Raw genomic sequence first — 21,438 nt, 5'->3', positions numbered from 1 at the left:
TTTGGACAATGACCGAGTCAGTCAACAAGCCATTTTTATCAAAAATCTTCTGGTTGACAAATGTCTAGCTTGTGTTCTGAGCCCCTCTCCTGTATGATCCCTGCTGCACTGCCACTGTCCTTCCAATCACTTCTGCCGAGAGGCAGTGAAAGACACCTGGGCAGCAGGACTGTGCTTGCAGCACACACTGATCTTGCTACCTCTCTTTCTGCCACCTCCATCTCATTGTTAAGTGGAATTTCTTCAAGGCAAGACCATTCCACATCTGTGCTGCTGTATCACATACCTGCCCTACCAGCTCCTCACCAGCTGTTCCTAAGCACCCCCAGAGTCCAACTGCCTGTGCTGGTGTGATATGAGAGACCAAGACTGACCACCATTTGCCAATAAAAAGAAATAACAACAGACACAATAGATTATGAAAAAAATTACTTTTTAATGTACAAAAGGTTTATATACAGGTTCAGCATGTTACCTCCATTCTTATGATGTAGAAAACAGCTAAAAATGTTCTTAAGATATAAATTTGACAGAACACCTACAGTACTTTTAGTAATGATGTCTTCTATACATAATATATACAGTGCTGGCAAGATTATTATAATACTTTTTCAGTAAATGAAGGAAGACCACCACTGGAAAGTCCAAAAAATCGCAAGTCATTGGAGATTTGGTTTTGCTTCTGTATTTGAACTTTTGCTAATAATATATCTGTAAGGAGGGACTCAGGAGCCATCGTTGCCCAATGCAGCTGTTAAAAAAGTCAGATTAGCAATCAAGGGACACACGAAAGCTTGATCCATCTCAGCACAAGAGATGCCCAGTTGCACTCCAAGCGTCCAGGACAACATACAATGTCCTACACCATGTACCGCCCTCTTTTCATGAATGCAAAGGCAAGGGCAAGGTCAGTAACTGCAGGAGAATATATACAGCAGACTATAAAACAATCCCTTTAAACACAACTTTCACAGAAGACACAAATAAACAGCCAGGAACCTTGCTTTGCTCCCCTGTCCTCATGCACCCTGGACATCAGCAGGAGTCATTGAGAGGTGAAGGGCAGGGCTGGGAGCACCCTGTGTGCACCCTCTGCATTTGGGATGACAATGGATGAGACTGCAGGATGCTGAGCAGCACCTCCCTGCACCAGCCACACCCAGGGCTAGCTGGCAGCAAAGCTGTCCTGACCCACCACTGCCAAGCACAGCTCCTGCCTATCTGAAATCACAGAGTTTGCCTAGAGGTAGCACGTGGCATTTTCATATCAGCCGCTGGTCATACTGGGAAGAGTGATCCTGACATCAGTTTGTGCAAAAGGAAAGCAAAGACACCAGAAAAGACCTTTATAGACCTGTCCTGGTCCTTTGCAGGGGACAAAATCAGGTGCAAATGAGAACATCTCACGGACATGACAGCGAGATGGGAAGGAAAGAGTGAAGCTCTACAGATGCTTACTCAGTCCAGCTGTAGAACCTGCAGGGGATGTCACACTTGTTCCCTGCCCTTCAACATACGGGGTACAAAGTATTTGAGGCTATGAGAGCAGGATGAGAGGAGCTGTCCTTGTCCAACGCAGTCTGAAGTTAAGCAAGGCCTCCTCCCAAGTACATGCACCCTGCTGCTTCTACCCTTTGTCTAACGACAGCAAAAATAAATAATGCAACAAAGATCAACTTACTGGCAGGTGGGACTGTCCTGGAAACAGCTGATCACTATTATGAGCAGTTATGTTCTGGTGGAGAATTTGGATTCAGGAGACCCTGCTCCTCCCATCTCTTCCCCAATGATGGTTCCAAGAGATTCTCACTGACCAAGCTCCTATTCTGACTTAAATACCTCTTTTGAGACTATGCACATGTTCAGTGCTGCAGGTGCAGTCTGCTAGTGCAGGTGCTGCAGGCTGCAGGTGCAGTCTGCTAGTCAAATGAACAACTCAGGTTGACTGTAGTATAGTTTTTGGATACAGCAGTTTTTTTTCATGCTGTGGGACATGTTAAGCTAGCACTGGGTGCATGCCAACAAGCCTGCTTGTGGGACAGGGTGCTTTGGTTTATGCTTGGCCCCACATCAGTGCAGCTTGGTGCCTGTTGTGTGCATGGAGCCCAGGCAGAACCCTGCATTGAGCACATCACACAGATGAACCCTGGCAGATTAACCTGTTCCCCCAATACTGCCACAGTGCACACTGGGCTGGAATGACTGTAAAATTCTCTCCATCACCATCACTTGTTTATGTGAGCACCTCAGCATGGAAAACCCACCAGAGAGCAAAGCTGTTGCAAAGCTGCACAGGGATACAGTACTGTGTGCTCCAGCACTCTGACATTAAAGATGCATGTGGGGCACTTGCAGAAAGTCACTGTGTTCAGAAGGTGCAAAGTTATGCATGTGTGTCAGTCCTGCCATGGGGGATTATTTCCCAGTGATTGCTGTTCCCAGGCCTCTGCTCCACTCTGCACATGATATAAACCACGTTGTAAACACATCTGATCAAAGTGTGCATTCACCTTTTATGTGTCTCATCAATGTGTCTTTCCAATGTTTTCTCAGAAACACCACTATGTTTTTATAAATGTACATTTTATATACGCTTCTGACAATACACTATATTTGATTTTTAAAGGAAGAGAGGCCTTGGCTACTTAACAAGAAAGCATGGTAAGGCACTTTGCTGAGAAGCCATTTGGAAACTTTGCTCTTTGCAAGGTACAAAGGTATTTACGGTATAAAACAATACTGCTGGCAGAGGGCTTGTTTGGAGACGTAACTAAACTCTACTCTCATCAGAGCAGAATACATAGTATGGCTTTTATTCTAACCTAAACTGCATCCTCCCATTTCTTTCTGGGGTGGGTTGAAAACGGAATTTTTTGCAAATGTAACTAACGGAAAATGACGGGGATTGCTATTTACAGGGCTTCCCAGAAGGGAGGGTTTCATCTCTAACCACCCTTATGCTGTCTCCTAGCTTGGTGGTGATACCGTTCAGTGCTCTGGGAAACCAAGCCAGAAAAATAATACTAGAGGTGCACCCCTGTGGTACTGAACTGCCTGCATATAGTTTACATAATTCTGTACACAGACTTTTTAAAATTTTCATTTTGAAATCCTTTAATGTATTTAACACTTATAAAAAACCCTACTCTATTGAAACAGATTATTTTTGAAAAGCACATTCATACAACTGCTTCACGCAGAGCCTCTTGGGTAGCACCAAGGCCTTGTGCTTTACTGTTACGACATCATGTTTAGAAATTTACTCTCTTCCGCCAGCGTGGTTAGCATGGAGCTCATATCACCTATTGCCATATTGCTTATCCCTGCAGGTATGGTGGGCAGTGTCAGAGAGTTTCGTGGAGTCGTCAGGCGAGAGGAGTTCTGGGAGAGGTTCTGCAGGATGCTGGGGCTCAGGGTTCCTGACATCAGGCTTGAATGGTCCCCATCGTCCATGATGGCATCAAAATCTATCTGGGGTGGCTCAAGACCTTGAGAGTCCACTGTGCTGGACACCTGGTTTGTTCCTGGGGAAGGGAGAGTGGCTGGCTTGCTGTTCTGTGTGCACTGCTGCTGCCTGACCCGACAGTCCGCGTGGTTATTATCAAAGCCGTTGTTCTGCTCATACATGTGGATTTGGCCGTAATAGTACATCAAGTTGTTGTCCCTCGTGCCATCTGCACACTGCTGAGCTGGTGCCAGCAACATGTCGCTGGTTCTTTTATGTATGGCCTCTGTTGTCTCCTGGCCAGAGCTGATGGTGTTGGTAGGATGGGGAGTTCTCATGTAGCCCAGCTGCTGCGTGGCGCGGACCCCTCGGGGTCGGTTGCCCGGGTTTGGCTCTGCTGGAGGACGAGGCTGGATCATGCCAGGTGGATATGCCTGTGCAGCTGAACCCATCATGCTCTGCTGAGGCTCAAAACTGGGCTGATTTGAGGTCATGATGGGCTGAGGAAAGGTCTCCTGTGCCACAGGGAAGTTCAGGTGGCTTGGCTGAGATGAGTAGTTCTGCTGACTTGGTTCATGCATGACCTGTCCCAGCACTGTGCGCTCATTGTTGCTCCGGACCATCAAAGAAGGATCGGTTGCCATGTCCATTTGCTGAGGGTGAAGGTGGGGTCCAGACTTTGCTGCCATGTTGCTGCAATTAGGAGAGATCTGATTTGGGTTGCCACTGATTGCACTGGGGCTCAGCATCTGATGTGGCTGGTTGTACCCTGTGTGCAAGCCCATATCGGGGTTCATGCTGGCACCTAAGCTCATGGGCTGCTGCCGCAGCTGCATGCAGTTGTTTAGCCTCTGCCCATCCATACCCATGTTCCTCTGCATAAAGTTCTGCTGTGTTGCATTCATGCTGTTGTCTGGCAGCTGCATCTGCTGCTGGTTGTAGTTCTGGTACTGACCAAAGTTCTGCTTCTGCTGGACCACTGCTAAGTTCCCTTGTGAAAACTGCTGCTTTGACTGATTGGACATGATATCAACTGTGCCTGAGCTGACTTCATTCCACTGGACAGGCATATTATTTTTATTCATCTCTGAAGAAGTATCAAAACTCATGGAACACTCTGCCATCATGGGTCCCAAGTGGCTCATGCTTGCATCAGCCACTGCCATCCTGCGTTGGCTGGGCAAGGCTGGAGGCTGCAGCTTCCCACTTCCTTGGAAGTTCTGCATCTCACTGCTGTACCCCATGGAAGTGCTCTCGGCCGCTGTCCCATTGCTCTGGGATTTGATGTACTGTACCACATCATCTGGCAGCATAATGTCATCATCTCCAATGGATGCATCTGCCTCCCCAGACATGGCTTCCATGGTGATGTTTTCAGTGATGCTCAGTGGTCGGGGCGAGTAGGTGTGCCGGGGCAGGTTCCCATCTGAGCGCCCGTAGCTCTGGAGACCAAAATTCCTCCTGTCTGTGGGGTGTGGAGGATGGAAGGGGTTCATGCTGTTGGTGCTGTTGAAGCGGTGAACTCGTGGGAGAGCCTGGGGATCTCCAGGAGGTCTCCTTACTGGGTCACTTGCCCGTCTTGTGCAGTTGCCCTGCACCTCATGGGGAAATGCTGGGGCTGATGGGTAGCCATAGCTGTTGCCATCACTGCAACGCCTGGGGCCTGGGGGAAGGCGGATGGAAGGCAAGGTGGGGTCTGGTCCATCCATAAGTGAGATCCTGTTCTTCAGGGTCATCCTCTCCATGTTTGGCAGAGGAGTCGGAGGAGGGCCCCCTGTGGCAGCAGCATATTTGGCTTTCAGCCTGTAGTGCTGAGCTGGTGTGAGGTTCAGTAGACCCGGCATCCCGCTGCACTGGCTCACCTCGCTCGACCGGCGGGAAGCATCCGTGGAAATCGGGTCGTAGGAGTCAGCAGAGCTTGTGTTATTGGGGCGGTGCCCGAGATGGGAGGCCTCGCTGGAACGGCGGCTGGAGAAGTATGGGGAGATCCCTGAGGATCTGCGGCTGACAGTGTAGGCAGAGCTGACGGTGCTTGTTGTACTGTCACGGCGCTCGTTGAGTTGGTTCAGCATTGTAACCTCGTTGACAGACAGCTCCATTATTCTGGGGTTAGGCAGCATAGCAGAAGAACCACTGCTATTTTCTAGGACAGAGCCTGGAAGAAAGTTCACAGGGAAGGAAAAGATTTAGTTAGCTGAGAAATTTCACTTTGTAGTGCTCTAGGTGCCACAATACAGACCCACAAAGCCACCCCCAAATATTTCATGGGAGTGATGGTGAGTTTCATGTGCTGCTAGTGAATTCAAAGCTTAATTTCTAGCTATATGTTCATGCAAAGGGAGCAAGAAGTCTGGGGAGAGAAGTGAAGAAGTCCCTGCTCCAGAGTGTTTCTAACATGTACACTCCTTATACTCAGCTTCTGAGGAAATGTCTCCACATGGGCTTCTCTCAGTAGGACAAAAGTAGGACTGGTGTGAACAGTGCCACTTGAACAGCACATAGCAACAACCACAGCTACTCTCTGGTACAGAGGCACAGTAGTCAGGGAGAGCAGGCCGAGAACCCAAAGGCTGACACTCAAAGGCTCTTCCAAGAGTAACCCAAGAAGCTCAGATCTAATACAACCCAGGCAGTATGCCTTTGGATTTCTTGGCAAAGTTAGAGGATCTCTAGAGAGTTCAAGAAGATACATTTACCAGAGATCACCAGCCTGTGGGAAATGAGCATATGAAGCTGGAGGCAATAGCCAGGAGATTTTGAGTGACAAAAGGCCTGTCAGAGCAAGATTATGGAAGGAGGTCTTGTAGTGATTGCTGCTGTGCTCCAGTGGTCTCCCAGGAAGCGCATTAGCCCTTGGGGAACTGTTACTGCTGGAAGAAATGCAAGCAGTCTTGAGGCTGTAACTGGGACAATGAGGACAGCTGTGTCTGGGTTCTGGGCAAGCTCAGAAACAAGGAACCAACACTTCTGTCTCCCTTCATAGGTCTGTAGAACTGAGAACCTGGCTTTCTCTTTCATATCACCAGATGGCTGTGTTTATACCCAAGCTGTCCATTTTACCTGACATCTTTATCTATCAAATTATGACTCAGAGGGAGTAAGAAATGATCCTCATTCCTCCAGGCCAGACTCTTGGTTATGAAACCAGAGTCAAACTCTGGAAGGTTCCTTCCTTGGTCCTGGTCCAGGTCTTACCATTTCCTGAGATGGGAGGCAGCTTGGTGTTTCTGGCTTGTGGAGCTGGGCTCACCCATGAGCAGGAATCCTTAACTGTCTTGAGTTTCTCTTTCTTGAGTTGTTCAAGGCGTTGCATCGTCGTCATGTGTTTCCTTAGCTGCAGGCTGACTGCTGAGTTACCAGATGAGACTGTTGAGTCCACGACAGGAGCGTTGTCATCCAACGCTGTCAGATCTCCCAGACTTCCCCCGCTGTGCATGTTCATTTCTACTCCACTGTCATTGTTGTTGGTGCTGCCAAGAGGTGATGGCTCACTGCTGCATGACGACTGGCCACCAGGACTGGACTGACACATCTTGGGGAGGGAAAAGAGGAAAAAGAGTTGGGCAGGTGAAAATATGGATGGGAAGAAATCAAGAGCCCAGCATCTCCAGTGTTAGTCCTGGAGGCTAGGAGAGCTCCTATCTTAGCCTCTCCCCTGTCTTGCTACCCCTCCCTGCTGCAGGATCTCAGCTCTTCCAAAAGACAGCTGCCCCCTCCCTGTGAGAGGAGTATGGGATAGCACCCCACAGCTGGAAAAACCACGGTGATTCAACTGCAAGATGGAGAGAAACCAAATGTTCTTCCTCCAAAAGAAGGACAGATGTTTCTCGAAGAAAAGCAGCACGTCACCTGGTTGTGCAAGGTATATTGCAGCAAACACTGGCTTATCTAACATGGGATCAAGGCTTAAGCATTTCAGACACAACATATTTCTGTCTTTAAAATGCCCTAACATATAATTAGGTTAGCTGACAAACTTCCCCGACAGATAAATACCTAGTTCACTGTTTGCAAACTCCCACCTGCAGATAAGGCAGATAAGCACCATAAATATTTATTTTATTTACATTAGGAATGTAAACTACTCACACTGAGTAGTTTATTTGCAGCAGACACTATATGGTCTGAACTTGCTCTACTACTACCAAACAGGATGCCAGCTTTTCTGCTCCAGGCCCATGTTCCAGCAAAAAATGGGAGTGCTGAAAAGGCAATGTACTCTGCCCCAGGCCAAGGTGGGAATGCGGAGTGCTGCAGTGTTTTTACTTCACTCCATAGCAGTCCCCCATGGGCAGGGTTGACTGGCTCTGATTGCCCTTCAGTACAGATGATAGAGATTGCAATCCCAAGATTTAATGGCAAGTTGTGATGCTGGGAGAAAGGCGGCAAAGGGAATCCTCAGGCACTGCATCCTTCCCCTTTCTGCACTCAAGCAAATTTCTCCTATCTCTCCCCATTGCCCCACATACTTCCACCCTGTGAGGGTTAAATGGACACAGAGACCTGCAGGAGATCATGCTTTATACAGCTATTTTAATACAAAGGATTCTTTGCTCACCTTAGTACCGACTGTCCTTAGGAAGGTAGAGTAAGGAAGGGTAAGTGGGAATAAAGAACAGGTTGTTAGGACAAAGACAGCATTAACAAAAAGGAGCAGGTTAGTAAAAGGAGGAAGAGGGAAATGCAGAATACAGCAAAAATCACCAACATATCCCCCCACTTCCATACCCCATTTCCCCTGCCTTCCCTCTTCAGGGGCACAAATAAAAGCTCCTAGGAGAGACTTTCTACCTGTTTCCATGGGTTCAGGGTGACACACAAATACAGTTAAAACAAAGAGCCTAGGAACGATGGGAACCAGCAAGGCATCTCACCCCTCCCACCACCCCAACCTTATCCACAAAACAGGAGTTGGATGTGGACCCACCAGATGAGATGCCACCTGTTAGATGTGCACAAGTGAAATATGCAGTGCTAGAGAGGGACAGTGAAGAGAAATACATGACCCAGGGCCGTGCTGCCAGTGAGATGGCTTGGCTGGAACCCTGGGAGCACAGAGTGTTAGGAAAACAAGCCCATACCTTCAGGAGAAGTAGGGTGGGGAGCTGTAAATGTGTCAGTGTTTTCATAGGAAAAAACCAATAAAACGCATGGAGGAAGAGTATTGGAGAAAGGTCATTCTGTCCAGTGGTTCTCACACTCAGCTTTTGTAACACAGTACAGAATCCCATCACAGGAAACTGTTTCTTTAGTCAATTAGAGACATTCTGGATGTGTAAATACTGAATTTTTTCCTAACTGAAACACGCTGCTTATTAGTAATTTGTCCAACAACATCCCCTAACCCTTCTGAGAAAATCTTTGTAGCTCCAGGGCATGCTTTTCACAGGAATAACCATCTTTTAGCCTGGATTCAAATCAAGACAATATATATTTTGGAGCTCAAAGTCCTTTCAGCTCAAGTGGGAAGTCTGGTGAATATCTGAACACTTCTTTGCAGGTGAAGGTCTTTTCTTCTGTATCTAGCCCATACCCTGAGCTGATGCAGCAGACCAGAACTTCGGGTACAGAAGTGAAAAGAAACATCAAAAGGCAGAAGTGTTTTGTGTGTTGTGATGCTCCATCTCCTCCTCCATCCTGGATGGGGTGGAAGAGTTTTCATGTGTTTGAAACTACCACTATACACAGCTCCTTAGTACCACTAACCACACTACTGCCAATTGTGGAGCTGCTGTAATGGACAGAAAACTGATAAATGGTCTTTGCTTCAGCTGCTGGAGATGTAAAGCTTGATCATAGTTGAGTGACAGTCTGTACTCTGTGGGCCATAGCATTGCTCCCATGTTTATGCCTCATTTTGTTCCCCTGCCTCATCATCCCATTGCAATTTTCAATGGCAGCTGGGAGGCAAGTATTGAATTTCTGTACTCCTGAGTAATCTGCTCTAACCAACCTCAACTGATCAGGGAGGTGGGACTAGATGAACTCAAGAGGTCCCTGACAATCACAGTGATTTTGTGCTTCTGCCCATGGTGGACAGGATCAAGGAATTGAACTTGCTTTAAGATACTCAACAAAAATAAAACAGCTTGTTGTTTCCCCACTGGCTTCATCAAACTGCAGCAGACTAGAAAGAAAACAAGTGAAGGGTGCAGGGAGAAGGGGAAAAGGGACTGCTTAAGCCAGGGCCTTTGCCTCAAGAAGTGTTCATCAATCTGTGCCCTGTGGTCATTGCTCAATTTAAACTGGTGAGGTAGGTAAAGCTCATTTGACCACAACACTCTTGGGTCTTACCCACTTTCACAGCACAGGAATGCCAAGCTCAGCACAGGGCATCACATGGCCCCCATGACTACAAGGGCAGGAATTTCTGATGCTAAGTAGGAAGGTACAAAATTTACTGGACTGTGCCCTGACCTGCAGTTTCATTTCTAGGCTTGAACTCGAGGGTTGAAGGGCACCTGCTCAGAGAGGTAAATGGCATACAAATGCCTCATGCCCCTACTGCATCAGAGAGATCAGGAACCATGTCATTTCTGCGAAAAGCAACTGCTCTTACCACAGAATTCTCTGTTTTTATTGTTTTGACTTGCAAGCAATCCTCCATGCTCCTCGTGGTGCTGTTGGCCTCGGGGGTCTCCTCTGACACCTTGCTGCTCTGCTTGGCGCTTGCCTCATTGTCTCCATTTTCCTTGAGAGGTGGTGGCCTCGGGTGAACGTCGTTGCGCTGCTTCTTCGTGACATGAGCATCAGGCCCGTGCACGGTCTTGACGTGTTTTCTGAGGGAGCTGGGGTCCGTGTACCGCTTCGTGCAGCCAGGGATTTTACAGACATAGGGTTTCTGTCAATACAAGCAAGTCTTGGGTTATATTTAGAATAAGCCCAAATATTCCAGGTACAGTGTGTGGGCCAAGAAAATACAATCAGCGTAGCAGCAGGCAGCATCAAAATGTGGAGCATCTGCTCCACAGGACTCTGTAAGACTGAGATATGGAAGATGTGATATATGGGCTGCTGCTGATCCACACAGCCTTGGCTGGTCATTTCATGTTGGCTAAACTTCTTGTTTTCAGTATCTGGATCAAAAGACAGCTAAGAATTCATGAAATACTTTCCTAGTATTACTTTCCCATGTATGTATTTGCTCGGGTGGCCACAGGAATGTTTCCTGATTAAGGATGGGAGGGAGGTGATGTAGCAGACTGGGCATAACACATTTGCTCTGCTAAGGTGGGGTCTACACTAAGAAAATATCTGAAACCTTTTGGCTGATGGAGGTCCAGTGAATTCAAGCCAGACTGGATTCATCCTACTCAATCTATCATACCACTCCAGCACCTGTCACCTTGAAATCTGCTATTGTGCAAAACAAACCACAGGCATGCAATGTTTTTTTCAGACGACAGCACTCTATCCCGAATTCATGAATCATTGATTGCCATAGGAAAACAAGGCTGAAGCCATGCTTCTGAAAACAGAAGTTGGCAAACAGATACTTTTATTCTTTTAACTTTTTTTATTTTACTGAGTCTCCAATTCCAAAGTGTATTAGCACTGCAGTTGTTTGAGCTGGTGCTGCTGCGCTGGAAGCTCTGAATTCATCACAATTGCTTTTGGCCTCACAACTACTCTATGTATTTTTCTGCCAATGCACTAGGATAAATCCATGAGAAAAAACAGACAGATGTTATTTGAAGGCTACCCAAAATGACCATTCCTATTAGTTTTCTTAAAATCCGTTCTGTAATTTTGTCCAGGAACTTAAGTAAAAAAATACAGTGGAGTATATATTTATTGCAGAAAGCCAGCATCATCACATGAAAAACACTGAAAGTCTGCTTTGTATTCAGAAGCATGCTCCCTGACTGATCTTGGCATATCACTCAAACCATCTAAATCCATGTAACGCCCCACTGAGGTAAATATTTAATATATTTTAAACCAAAGCACAAAAATTAAAATAGTATGTTTAAAAATATCATGCAACCTTTTGCACAAGCATTATAGAAGTATTATTACTGCTATTAAGCCTTATTACAAAGAACAGAACCCCCACCACATGTGCTGAAAAAATCCTGTATATGAACAGCTCATTTTTTATAAATATCTCAGGCTCAACAGTTCTGATTTTTCAGATCCCAGCAATTAGGGTAACATGATCACTGTTGATTGGACAGTAGACACTCCACCTAAGGGAATTCAATCATCCTCTTTATCAGGCCATACCCCTTACAACTGAGCTGAGCATAAATGCTGCTTCACTGGCATGCCTTCATCTATCCCTGGGTTATCCAGACTCTGACATCTAGTAAAGTCAAGAGTTTAGATATCTCAGATGCCTCCCTCCTACTCTCATGCACATACAGGGTAACACTCCTTAGGGTGGGAGAACTGGAGAACTCCTGATGCACTAAACACAACTGGATTTATGTGTTTTACCCTTCTTCAGCCTGAGTTGCTGAAGGTGTCACTCTGAGTCTTTGGCTGGCCATGAACTCATGCCACTCTGTGTATGCACTGGAGAGTGGTCACAGGATAAAAGCCCCTTTTCCAGGTGTAACTTCGAAGGTATCAAAGGGATTCAAGTAGTCACTGAAAGTTTAAAATTACATTGTGCATATGACATTTCAACAATCAAACCAAAGTCAGTGTGGTAACATATCCCCAGCCTTGAACTTCAGCATGTTTGGACCATACACCTACATCCTGCCACACAATGATAGTGACAAACACAGGAAATGTGGACCTTCCCCCTTAGAGGAGACCTGGGTGACTAACTCTGAAACTGGTGCATTCCAAGTAAATACTGCAAGCAGAGGAAAAATATTTAGAAGGTAGCTAGGAGCCACAATGGAGTTACCAGTGGGTAATGGGAAATATTCACAGCCACAAACTTCTGCTTTGCATTTGTGTGGTTTTGTGAGCCAAGGTCTCAGTACAGTTTGCTAAACCAGTGGTCATGGCCACAGCTGGACGCAGGACCCTCTCCTGGGCCTGCTGCCCAGCATGATGAGCTTTGCTGTGAGGGATACCATCTGTTGTAAAGGATTGTGTTATATGATCCTCAAAAACAGGGTGTCAAAAATATGGCCCAGAGAGCCATCGTATGCAGCCTACAGATCTCCCACAAGTCGTGGGGTGTGTCTGTACTGCATCAAAGGAGGGTTGAACAGCAGTTCAGGGGTGAGCATGACTGTAAAATATAAGATTGTTTGGATAATGGCAGTTACTTCTAGTTCCCGTGGCAAGGCCAGCTGGTCTGGTACAGATCCTCCACTAGTGGCTGTGCTGTTCCTACACCAGAGAAGGGGTTGGTGTCCTTTAGGGGAAGCAACTGAAGATGATAAAATCCCTTTAATCTTTAATTTGGGTTATTTGAAAGTAGTTTGTGTCAAGTGTCAGCATATTTAGATCAGGGTCCACAAGAGACATGGAGGTGGATGCTCGTGCCCTAAAGCCTCACCTTCTTGCACAAGGGAAACCCAAATGATCTGACTTTCAAGTGTGTTCAAGCTCTGCTCAGATGAAGTGAGGAGTCATCCCAGATCCAATGCAGCTCCTGATCTGGGTCACTTGGAAATCTGAACCCATTGGAGAAATTACATTTACTAACACATTTAAAATGAAAATTCCACAAGGGACATTAGCTGGCTCAGATGGGAAACTGCCCTGCCTAGCAAAGCTCCTGATAAAGCTCCAGGGATGTGAACTCAAGTGATCTACGGGCAAAAAAGGTGCTCACATACTGTCAGTGTGCACAGACTGGGCTGAGTGAGTCTGTATCCAGCACTGAAAGCTGCGCTGGAAGTCTTGATCCATTCACATGAGAATCCTTAGGAATTGAAGAAAGATGCAAATTTCCTTTAAGACAGGAAAAAATGCTGCAAAAATGTAAATCTTCAGTGGCTTGATTGATTCATTCAGATGATGAGTGAGAATATGTAGAGTGGCTTAACAGTGCAAAATTAAGGAGGTGGAAATAACAACAATGAAAGGGACACTGGATCCAGCACTGGAGGAAGGCAGAAAAGGCATCCAGGGCTGGAGAACGAGCAATTTTCAACATCTAAAATGTGAGATGAAACCACAACTGCCTACCTTTCAGGGGAAGAAGCTTTAACATAGAAAAACACTGCAGACAAACACCAGTTACTGGGAAGGCAGGAATACTGGGCAGATGAGAGGTTGCAACCTATCTTTTTGTCCTGGCCAAAGGTTAGTGTAGCCTTAAAACAACTCCAAACTATCCAGTTTAAGTGTGGATATGGGTTAATTTTCATCTGTGTCTTGCTGGTAAAAGAACAATCCTGACATTTGGGTTCATATCCAAACCAATTTAAACAACACTTGGATCCTGGTCATTCATCAGTCCATCTCAAAATCTAGAATCCTCTTCCATGCTGAGACGATGCTGAGTCCTTATTCTGACTCAAACAGAACCTCTGAAACCTACAGAGCTGTGGTTATCACTAACTGATACTATGCCAGAGATAAAAATACTCCCAACAAGCCCTTTGTAGAACCAGCATAGCTTCAAAAGGCTGTCAACTGTGGCAACTGTGTTCCATTCTCCAATAGTCTATATTTAACTGTTGCAAATTAGGCTACAGACTGAATTCTTCATGGCTGAAAACACTATTAGAACTTTAGAGTGTTGTTTTTTCTTCCCCTGTCAGCTAATTAGTGGTAATATAAATTTCAATCGTCGGCCGTGGTTGATTGCAACAGACCATCACATGCGTTACAATAAAGGCAATTTCCTCTGCTCCCCAACTACTAATAGTGGGTCTTAATTATCCAAGGTTAACAAAGCATTGCATTGTGCTCTATCATTGTACATCAAACGATGGAGGGAGTATTATTTCCAGAGCATCAGGATCCAGGGTAGCTGTTATATTACTGCAAGTCTGCCCCACAGTAATATTAAATACCACTTGCACAGCTGTACTATACTATCTGTGCTATTAAAAATTATAAATTTGGAAAACGCTTGTTTTCATTTCCAAAGTCGATTAAAAAGTTTGCATACTTTAACATCTGTTTATGATTTCAAACACAGCTTTCATAAATATAAAGCTAATGTGGTCTGGCTCCCCAGCAAAATAAATCCCATTAAAAAATAAGATAAACCTCTCGTTACAGTAGGTTTCTTTTTACATGTGTCCAGTGTGTAAAGTGTATGTTTATTGTCAGCAAAGTTTAAAAAAAAGCCCTCCATTGAACTTTGGTGAGCCCAGGCTTACCTCATTGGAATGTGTCCTGTTCTGGTGCTTGGCTCTGTCCGAGGCATTGGAAAAGGCTTTATTGCAGCCTTCGTGTTCACAGACATAAGGTTTTTCTCCAGTGTGGGACCTCAGGTGTGTCTTTAAGTTCTCCAGGCGGGAATAGGCTTTAGAACAACCCTCAAACTAAAATAAAAAAAAAACAAACACGAGGAGTGATTAATTAACCAGAAAAATTTGATTTTTCCCCCTGCCTAAACCCTTCTCATCTGTTTCTCATTCTTTCTTTTTTTTTTTTTTCCTTCTTTTTAAAGGGCTTGTGTTTTAGGGAACAACATCCACTTTGTTGGGAGAATTTACTTCCCTAGGCAGGCTGAGAGTTTCAGCAGTGAGTCATATTTGAGGTGCTACTCCTTGTTGGGTACCCACCTGACATTTCAACAAGTGACCCTTTTTTTCCAGCAGGGCTAAACACTCCTCCACTCCTCCCAGAGCTCTCTCAGCCCCTTCTGCCACCCCTCTGCATCTAAAACACTCAGAAACAAGGGACCCCCTCCTTCCCACCTAGGGAACTGACAGCTTCTCCACAGTCTGACTTGACTCCACAGCCTTGCAACTTCACTAGCAACAGCACTGGAAAGGGCAAATGCTTTCCTAACACATAAAGAGAAATCTAGCAAGCTTTAATGTTTCCCAAATTACAGCTTGGGTCTACTCTTAGAGGATGCTGTGGTTGGGCTGTCTGACATTACCAGTTTAAAAAACAAGACTGTCAGTCTTGAAGACAGATGGATTTTTGGATGACAAAATGGGCCAGGAACCTTCTTCCTGGAAGGAAACCAGCTGCCCACACAATGAGAAGGAGCAGCTTGGGAGATGTGGTGAGGCTTTGGGTGATGTAAGTCTACCGCCCTCCATTCTGGCTGGGCTGGAGGCTTCTCCCTGCACCTGCCCTGTCTCAGCATGGAAGGATTTCGCCTCAAACCAAGGAGGCTCTTACATGCTCTTTGACAAAATAAGTGGGAGGTTTTAAGAAATGCAAGGTTCCCTTAAAAATTCTGGCTAAATGTTGCACTGCCTGTTCAGCTGGGAGCATTGGAAAGCCCAGGCTGTATTTCCTATACAAAAAACACCCTTTAAATTTCAACAAGCAGCCCCTCCTGCTGTAATGTATGTGTTGTATTTTAGTCACATCACTTAAACATGTCTACAAGTTCAGTCCAGTTGTGGCAAGACTTCACATTGCTCTGCTTGAGTCTTGGCCAGTGAAGAAACTGGAGCCACAGCAGGACAGGTCATGCTCCATGTCTGATTTTCCCATGGGCAGCTGAGTGGTTCTGCACATACCAAGATCTGGTCAAAGGCTCCTGCATTCAATAGCAACAGCACCTGTTTCCTTGTGCTCCACATGCACAAGATCTGCCAGACTGCTAGGGAAGGAGGCAAACATGCAGCCCATGAAACCCATGAGGCATGTAGGCACAGGCTGATCCCATCCAACTTTGTTATGTTGGAAAAGAAGGATTACTTAAAATCCACTTTAAGGTCTAGCACAGGGATGGTGGACGTAAGGCAGATTTGCTCAGCTCTTGAGATATCCAGGTCTCTTCAAGCACCAGTAGGAGCATCCTGCAAGAGCTGATTTCTTCCACAGCTTTGTCAGGGTGGGATGGATCCAGTTTTTCTACCTCAGACAGCTTTCATTAGCTCATTTGTCCCACAGAACATGCCACAGCTCTGAGGTAGCACAGTATATCTCTTTCTTCTCTTGCCCTGTACAAACAATTCTTTACAACTCAAGTCGCTTACAGCTATTGAAATACATCATTCCTCTTGCTGGAAAACAAAGGGAACTCAGCATGAGACAGCTCATGTGTCCATTCTAGTTTTGCCACATACTGACACGAAAATGCAGTTATTAAGAGTGAAAGTTTTAAGGCCACATTTTCAAATAAGAGCTTCTCAGCAAAGCAGCCTGTGCATGTTCAAAGCAGTTGTTCCCACTCTTACGTGTGGATTTGATTATGCCAGTGGGAGTTCTGGCTATCATCTGTTGAAATAATCCTTGACCAAATACCAGGCTGCAACAGGGCTCATCTGTAGCTTTATGTACACCACAAACCTTGTTTGAAACAAATGTTGCTTTGAAAAATCACTGCCAGACTTGGACAAGGAATGCTCTGCCACAGAAGGGCACTGTCTGCAGAGCTGCCATTATCCCAGACAATTGGAAAATGATGGTTCTCCAGTTTGGAGACAGTTGCTGCCACATATTGCACATGGAGGGCCTGCAGTTCTCCAGGAGGCAGAGGATAACTTGAGACTCAAACATAGCCTTGCCATTGCTCCAGTGTGACAAAACTGAGGCTAGAAAAGGGCAGGATTGTGCAGCAGTGTTTTTTCCTGCTCCACCACAGCACTAAAGAGGATGCAGCCACTGCTGTTTTTGTCTCCTGAGTCCCTCTGCCTACAAGGGCAGGCTAGACTTGCCCTCAGTGCTCACTTTGTATGCACCAACAATCAATATTTCTTGATACTTTTAAGGAAGATTGGTAAAGCACTAGACTGGGCAAAGTGCTTTAGAAGATTAAAACAAAGGACATGGCCCTGTGCCCCAGGGGAGCTTATGCTCTAAATTAAATGAACACAGGGCTAGAAGATTGATAAAGGAGTCACGCAGCAAGCAAATCATACATATCCTAATATTTGTAAGCAGGAGCTGGGGCAGAGCCAGGAAATGAGCAGGGCTGGAATTGGCTAATGGAGCAGAAGAGGAGGAAGATATGGGAGGAGGGCTCAGACATTTGCTGAGCAGGAAGAGACTCATCCCCAAGACTCTGGGGAGAGGAACAGTGTAATGCTGACAGCAGAAGAGATATGAAATGCCATCAGGAGGAGAAGGCAGAGAGCAGAGGATATAAAAATACAGGGATGGACCTTTGGAAGGACTAAGGACTGGAGGAGATGGGGAGGGAGATTGTGAACAGCTCTCCCATCAGCTGACCACAGTGACTGAACTTCATAAACTTGCTTCTGTCTTGTGCCCCACATCAGGCATCCTTGGCTGCCCCACATCAGCAAGCAGTGTGGTGGGACCCCCCAAATGTGAAGGCACATATCAGATTTCATATCTTGAAGCTAAGGAGGAGGAGAGCCCAGGTCTCCCCATGTGGTCAGTGAGCTCGCACCCACAGGGCTGAGATACAAAATAGTACCCCATACTCTTCCTCCTCAGGCAGTGTTTAACCCTAGACACAGTGCTGCTGGTATGCAGAAGGTCTGGGGACTGAACTTTTTTTGGAGTTTAAACACCTACGGCTTAACCTTGCCTCTGGATTAAGAGAGTGGAGGCAGGAGGTGTTGCCTAGATTTCCAGGCTAGAAAGAGGCATGTGTGCATGCTTGGGTCTGTGGGTGAGGGAATTTTGTAGTCCCAGCAGCTGCAGTGGGTGATGCCAGGTTAGACACAACAAGGGTTAGGCAGCTCCCCACAGTGCGGTATTACAGATTTCTTTCTTGGACGTAGCCAACTAAATTTTCACCTTAAGTGACTTGTCCTGAGTTGCTTCGGATTTCTGTGGTAGATCTGACATAATTCTTCGCAAGGAAATGCAGTTTTGCCCACTAACACCTCAACCACACTCCTTGACCTCTTGTCCTGTCCCCAGGGTTTAACCTGCAAGCAGCTGTAACCCAGACACAGAGGGCTGGACTGGCTCTGAGCTGCTGCCAGTAGCTGGCCTGGTGGAGCCCTACCTGAAGCCATGCCCATCTCTGCAAACATATTTCTGTGACCACCCCAGGTGTCCCACTTGCCAAGTGAGATGCACCACGTGTCCCTGCCAGCTCACCGTGCACTTGTGTGGCTTCTCTCCCGTGTGCCTTCGCATGTGCACCACCAACATGTACTGAGCCTTGAAGGGCTTCTGCTCCCGTGTGCAGTCCTGCCAGCGGCACACAAACTCCTTCTTCTCCCCGTGGATGTGATCGTTGTTGATGTGCTGGTAGAAGAGAAAGGAAAACTAGGTCACTCCTGGAAGAGCTGATGCCAGTGAATCATGCACAGTGCTCCAAAAGCCAGATGTTCCCTCCCTAATGCCTGTCAGGCACTGCAGCACCTGGGTGCCAGGTGCACACGTAACACCAGGGACACGGAACACAGCACTGTGGTCTGGTGTGTCCTGCAGAGAAAGGTCTGCAGCACACTGAGTACAAGCCAGGCTAAAAATGGGAGGTTTGCAATAGCAATGGGGACCCATGGTGCCAGGGAGAAGGGAACCCTCTCAGTGTGCCCCCAGCTGTTTGATGCCACTCTTGAGGTGGATGACAGTGTAATTTTTGTTTCCGCTGAACCCTCCTGTGCTGCATTTATGCCCCTGTGACCTTTTCCTGGGGTGCTGCTGGAGGATGGACAAGTCTTGGTTTGATTAAAGGTCTTAAAGATCTTTTCCAGCCTAAATGATCCTATGCTTCTAAGTCCATATGCTGGCTCCATGACATCCACCTGCCGTCCAGGGCTGGTGGCTGGCAGGAAATGACAGCATCTAAGAGCTATGCAGCAGGGAGAGCTCAATTATTGCTAATTACTCTGGCCCATGAAATTCTGTGCTGGAGTGTTGAAAAGCCAGACCCAGAATGGTGCCTTCATCCTCCCTGGTAGAGAGAAGTGGGTCGTTTTTTTCCCAGTGCAGGGCAGATGAAGCTCTGCCAAAAATAAACAGAACCAGAGGCCAGCCCGTCGGCAGCGCCATTCCCGCGGCGGCCTTGTCTCTCTGAATGGGGTCTCATGGCCAAAAATAATGCCTGTCCTCGCTCCTGTGTTTTCAGAAGACATTCACTGACAGGAAATCCTAAAATAAACCACTTTGGTTTTGCGTTTTGGCTTTTTTTGTGCTGAGATTTTTTCCAGCCCCCGCCTGCATCCCCCGGTCGAGGCCAGGCACACATGTTGCAGCTAGGGATGAGACTCTCTTGGGGCAGTGAGGCAGCATGAGGACACAGAAATACATTAAAACAGATTCATCAGCCTTCACAGTCCCATCTGAATCCAGTCTCAGCATTCAGGGCGCTGCAGTCCAGTCCTGGGGTCAGGGTCCTACCCAGGGACAAGAGGTGGTGTGTGGGGCTCAGCTGGTCTCTTGGCACCACATGTAAACACACGTAAAAGCTGTGTCCTGGGAGAGTTGGGGGAGCCTGAGTTTGGGAGAGGTTTTGTATGGGTTTAGAGCTCTGCTGCCTACAGTTCTGGTTTTGCAACATGGCATCATTGTGAGATTTTAGCCTCAGATAGTGGAAATCTGATGAACCTCCCCAGAGACACATGGACATGCTAAACCATGTCCAGACCAGACTGGGGAAATACATCTCCAGGCTCTGTTTGTGTGGGAGTCTAACTTGCAACCAAGACTACACACAGCAATGCTGGGGATATGGGAAAGCACAGGCTTACTGCTTTGGTTTTGTTTGAGCCAAAGGAAGAACATTTATGGAAGGGGAACTGTAGCCCCCATTCAGGACTATTCACTCCCTGTCTGGGCAACATCTGCTTCCCATCACATGCTGTAGGAGGAGTTGCACAGCTCACCCCACTTCAGCTACAGCTCCTTAGCCCCTACCTGGCTGAAGGCTTTGCTTGGGCTTCTCACAAATTGAGTGTGACCTTTGAGGTTGGGAGCAGCAGTAGTGCTTGCAAAAATGTGTCAACACTCCTGCTGCTCCCTGTTGACATGGACTTCTCCTACAAGCACACTGTGTGGGGAGCAGACCTTGCTCACCCAGGTACTTTGCTCTGCACACAAACTAGAGTTTTTCCATATGTGGTGAGATGGCACCTTCTCAGAAGCTGGCCCACGACATCTGTATTTCATTTCCATGTGTATTTTGGGCATCCCAAATCCACAACCCCATGTTGCTGGTAATCACAGTACAGAAGACTCAATTTGCGTAACCTTCCAAATTTAGGAAAATCTTGGGATAAAACATTAGATGTTTTAGTTTGGATTTTTTTTTTTTCCTGGAAATAAACTGCGCTGAGCTGCCTGGTGCTCTGTACTTTGCTCTGGGCAGAGTTAGTTTTTCTTACATCTGAGCGGGAAATACACAAAAACTGCTGGACAAATGTGAGCCCAGCCCATCTGACAAGCATGCTGTGGTTTAACCCCAGAAAAACAATGCCCCATGCAATGTGCAACCCATTAAGCACCTTATCACTCAATTGGCCTTGAAAGCCATTTCCAAATCTGTCTGTACTCAAGGACTTGATGCACTGATGCAGTGGCTCCTGGCAGAGGTGGGCAGGCACTAGCCTTAGGTGGAAGAAAAGTATGTGCCCAAAATTATAATTTAGAGTGCAGTCCCTCTGAACAATGTTTGTGTGCAGTACATGGGCAAATGGCGACTGATGCTTATTTGGGGGCATATCTAAAATTAAGATATATAACAAATGGTGAAAGCAGACACAAGCCCTCAGGAAGGGGGCTACATGTGAGCTGCATATGAGTAGCCCCTGACAAGCTGGAAGCCTAGTTGAGACAAGCAGCAAAAGGCTGAAGGAAAAGGAGAAGGCAGCATCTCCTGTTGCAAAATGTGTTTAATCCAAAACTCTGCTGCAAGCTTCAGGGTTGAGGGGCTGGTGAATTCCCAGCCGATATGGGCTGGCTTCAGAGAAATGGGATGTGCACCGTAGATCGAAAATAAGGACTGGGAGGGTGTTGGGCTGGGAGCAAGGTGGGGCTTAGAGAGAGATCATATCTGATTTCACAGGCACTTCCCT

The 21,438-nt window shown here is 46.6% G+C and overlaps 1 protein-coding gene across 2 annotated transcripts in view; it reads right to left on the bottom strand.

The window, feature by feature from the left end:
• Window positions 1-448: 448 nt before the first annotated feature.
• The window catches only part of GLI2 (GLI family zinc finger 2), a gene marked incomplete at its 5' end in the record, with an annotated part of 189,418 nt that continues 168,428 nt past the window's right edge, over window positions 449-21,438 (bottom strand). For both annotated transcript variants that reach the window (XM_083865653.1, XM_083865654.1), the window contains 5 exons: window positions 449-5,600; window positions 6,641-6,977; window positions 10,005-10,286; window positions 14,689-14,853; window positions 18,518-18,667. In XM_083865653.1, coding sequence (XP_083721779.1) covers window positions 3,238-5,600; window positions 6,641-6,977; window positions 10,005-10,286; window positions 14,689-14,853; window positions 18,518-18,667 — 3,297 coding nt within the window. In that variant the 3' untranslated portion in view covers window positions 449-3,237. The remainder of the gene's footprint in view (window positions 5,601-6,640; window positions 6,978-10,004; window positions 10,287-14,688; window positions 14,854-18,517; window positions 18,668-21,438) is intronic.

The sequence above is a fragment of the Zosterops lateralis genome (genome assembly GCF_965231275.1).
Source record: "Zosterops lateralis genome assembly, chromosome: 7".
Classification (NCBI taxonomy): domain Eukaryota; kingdom Metazoa; phylum Chordata; class Aves; order Passeriformes; family Zosteropidae; genus Zosterops; species Zosterops lateralis.
The sequence above is the reverse complement of the archived record's forward strand: the minus strand, read 5'-3'. Positions and strand labels throughout refer to the sequence as shown.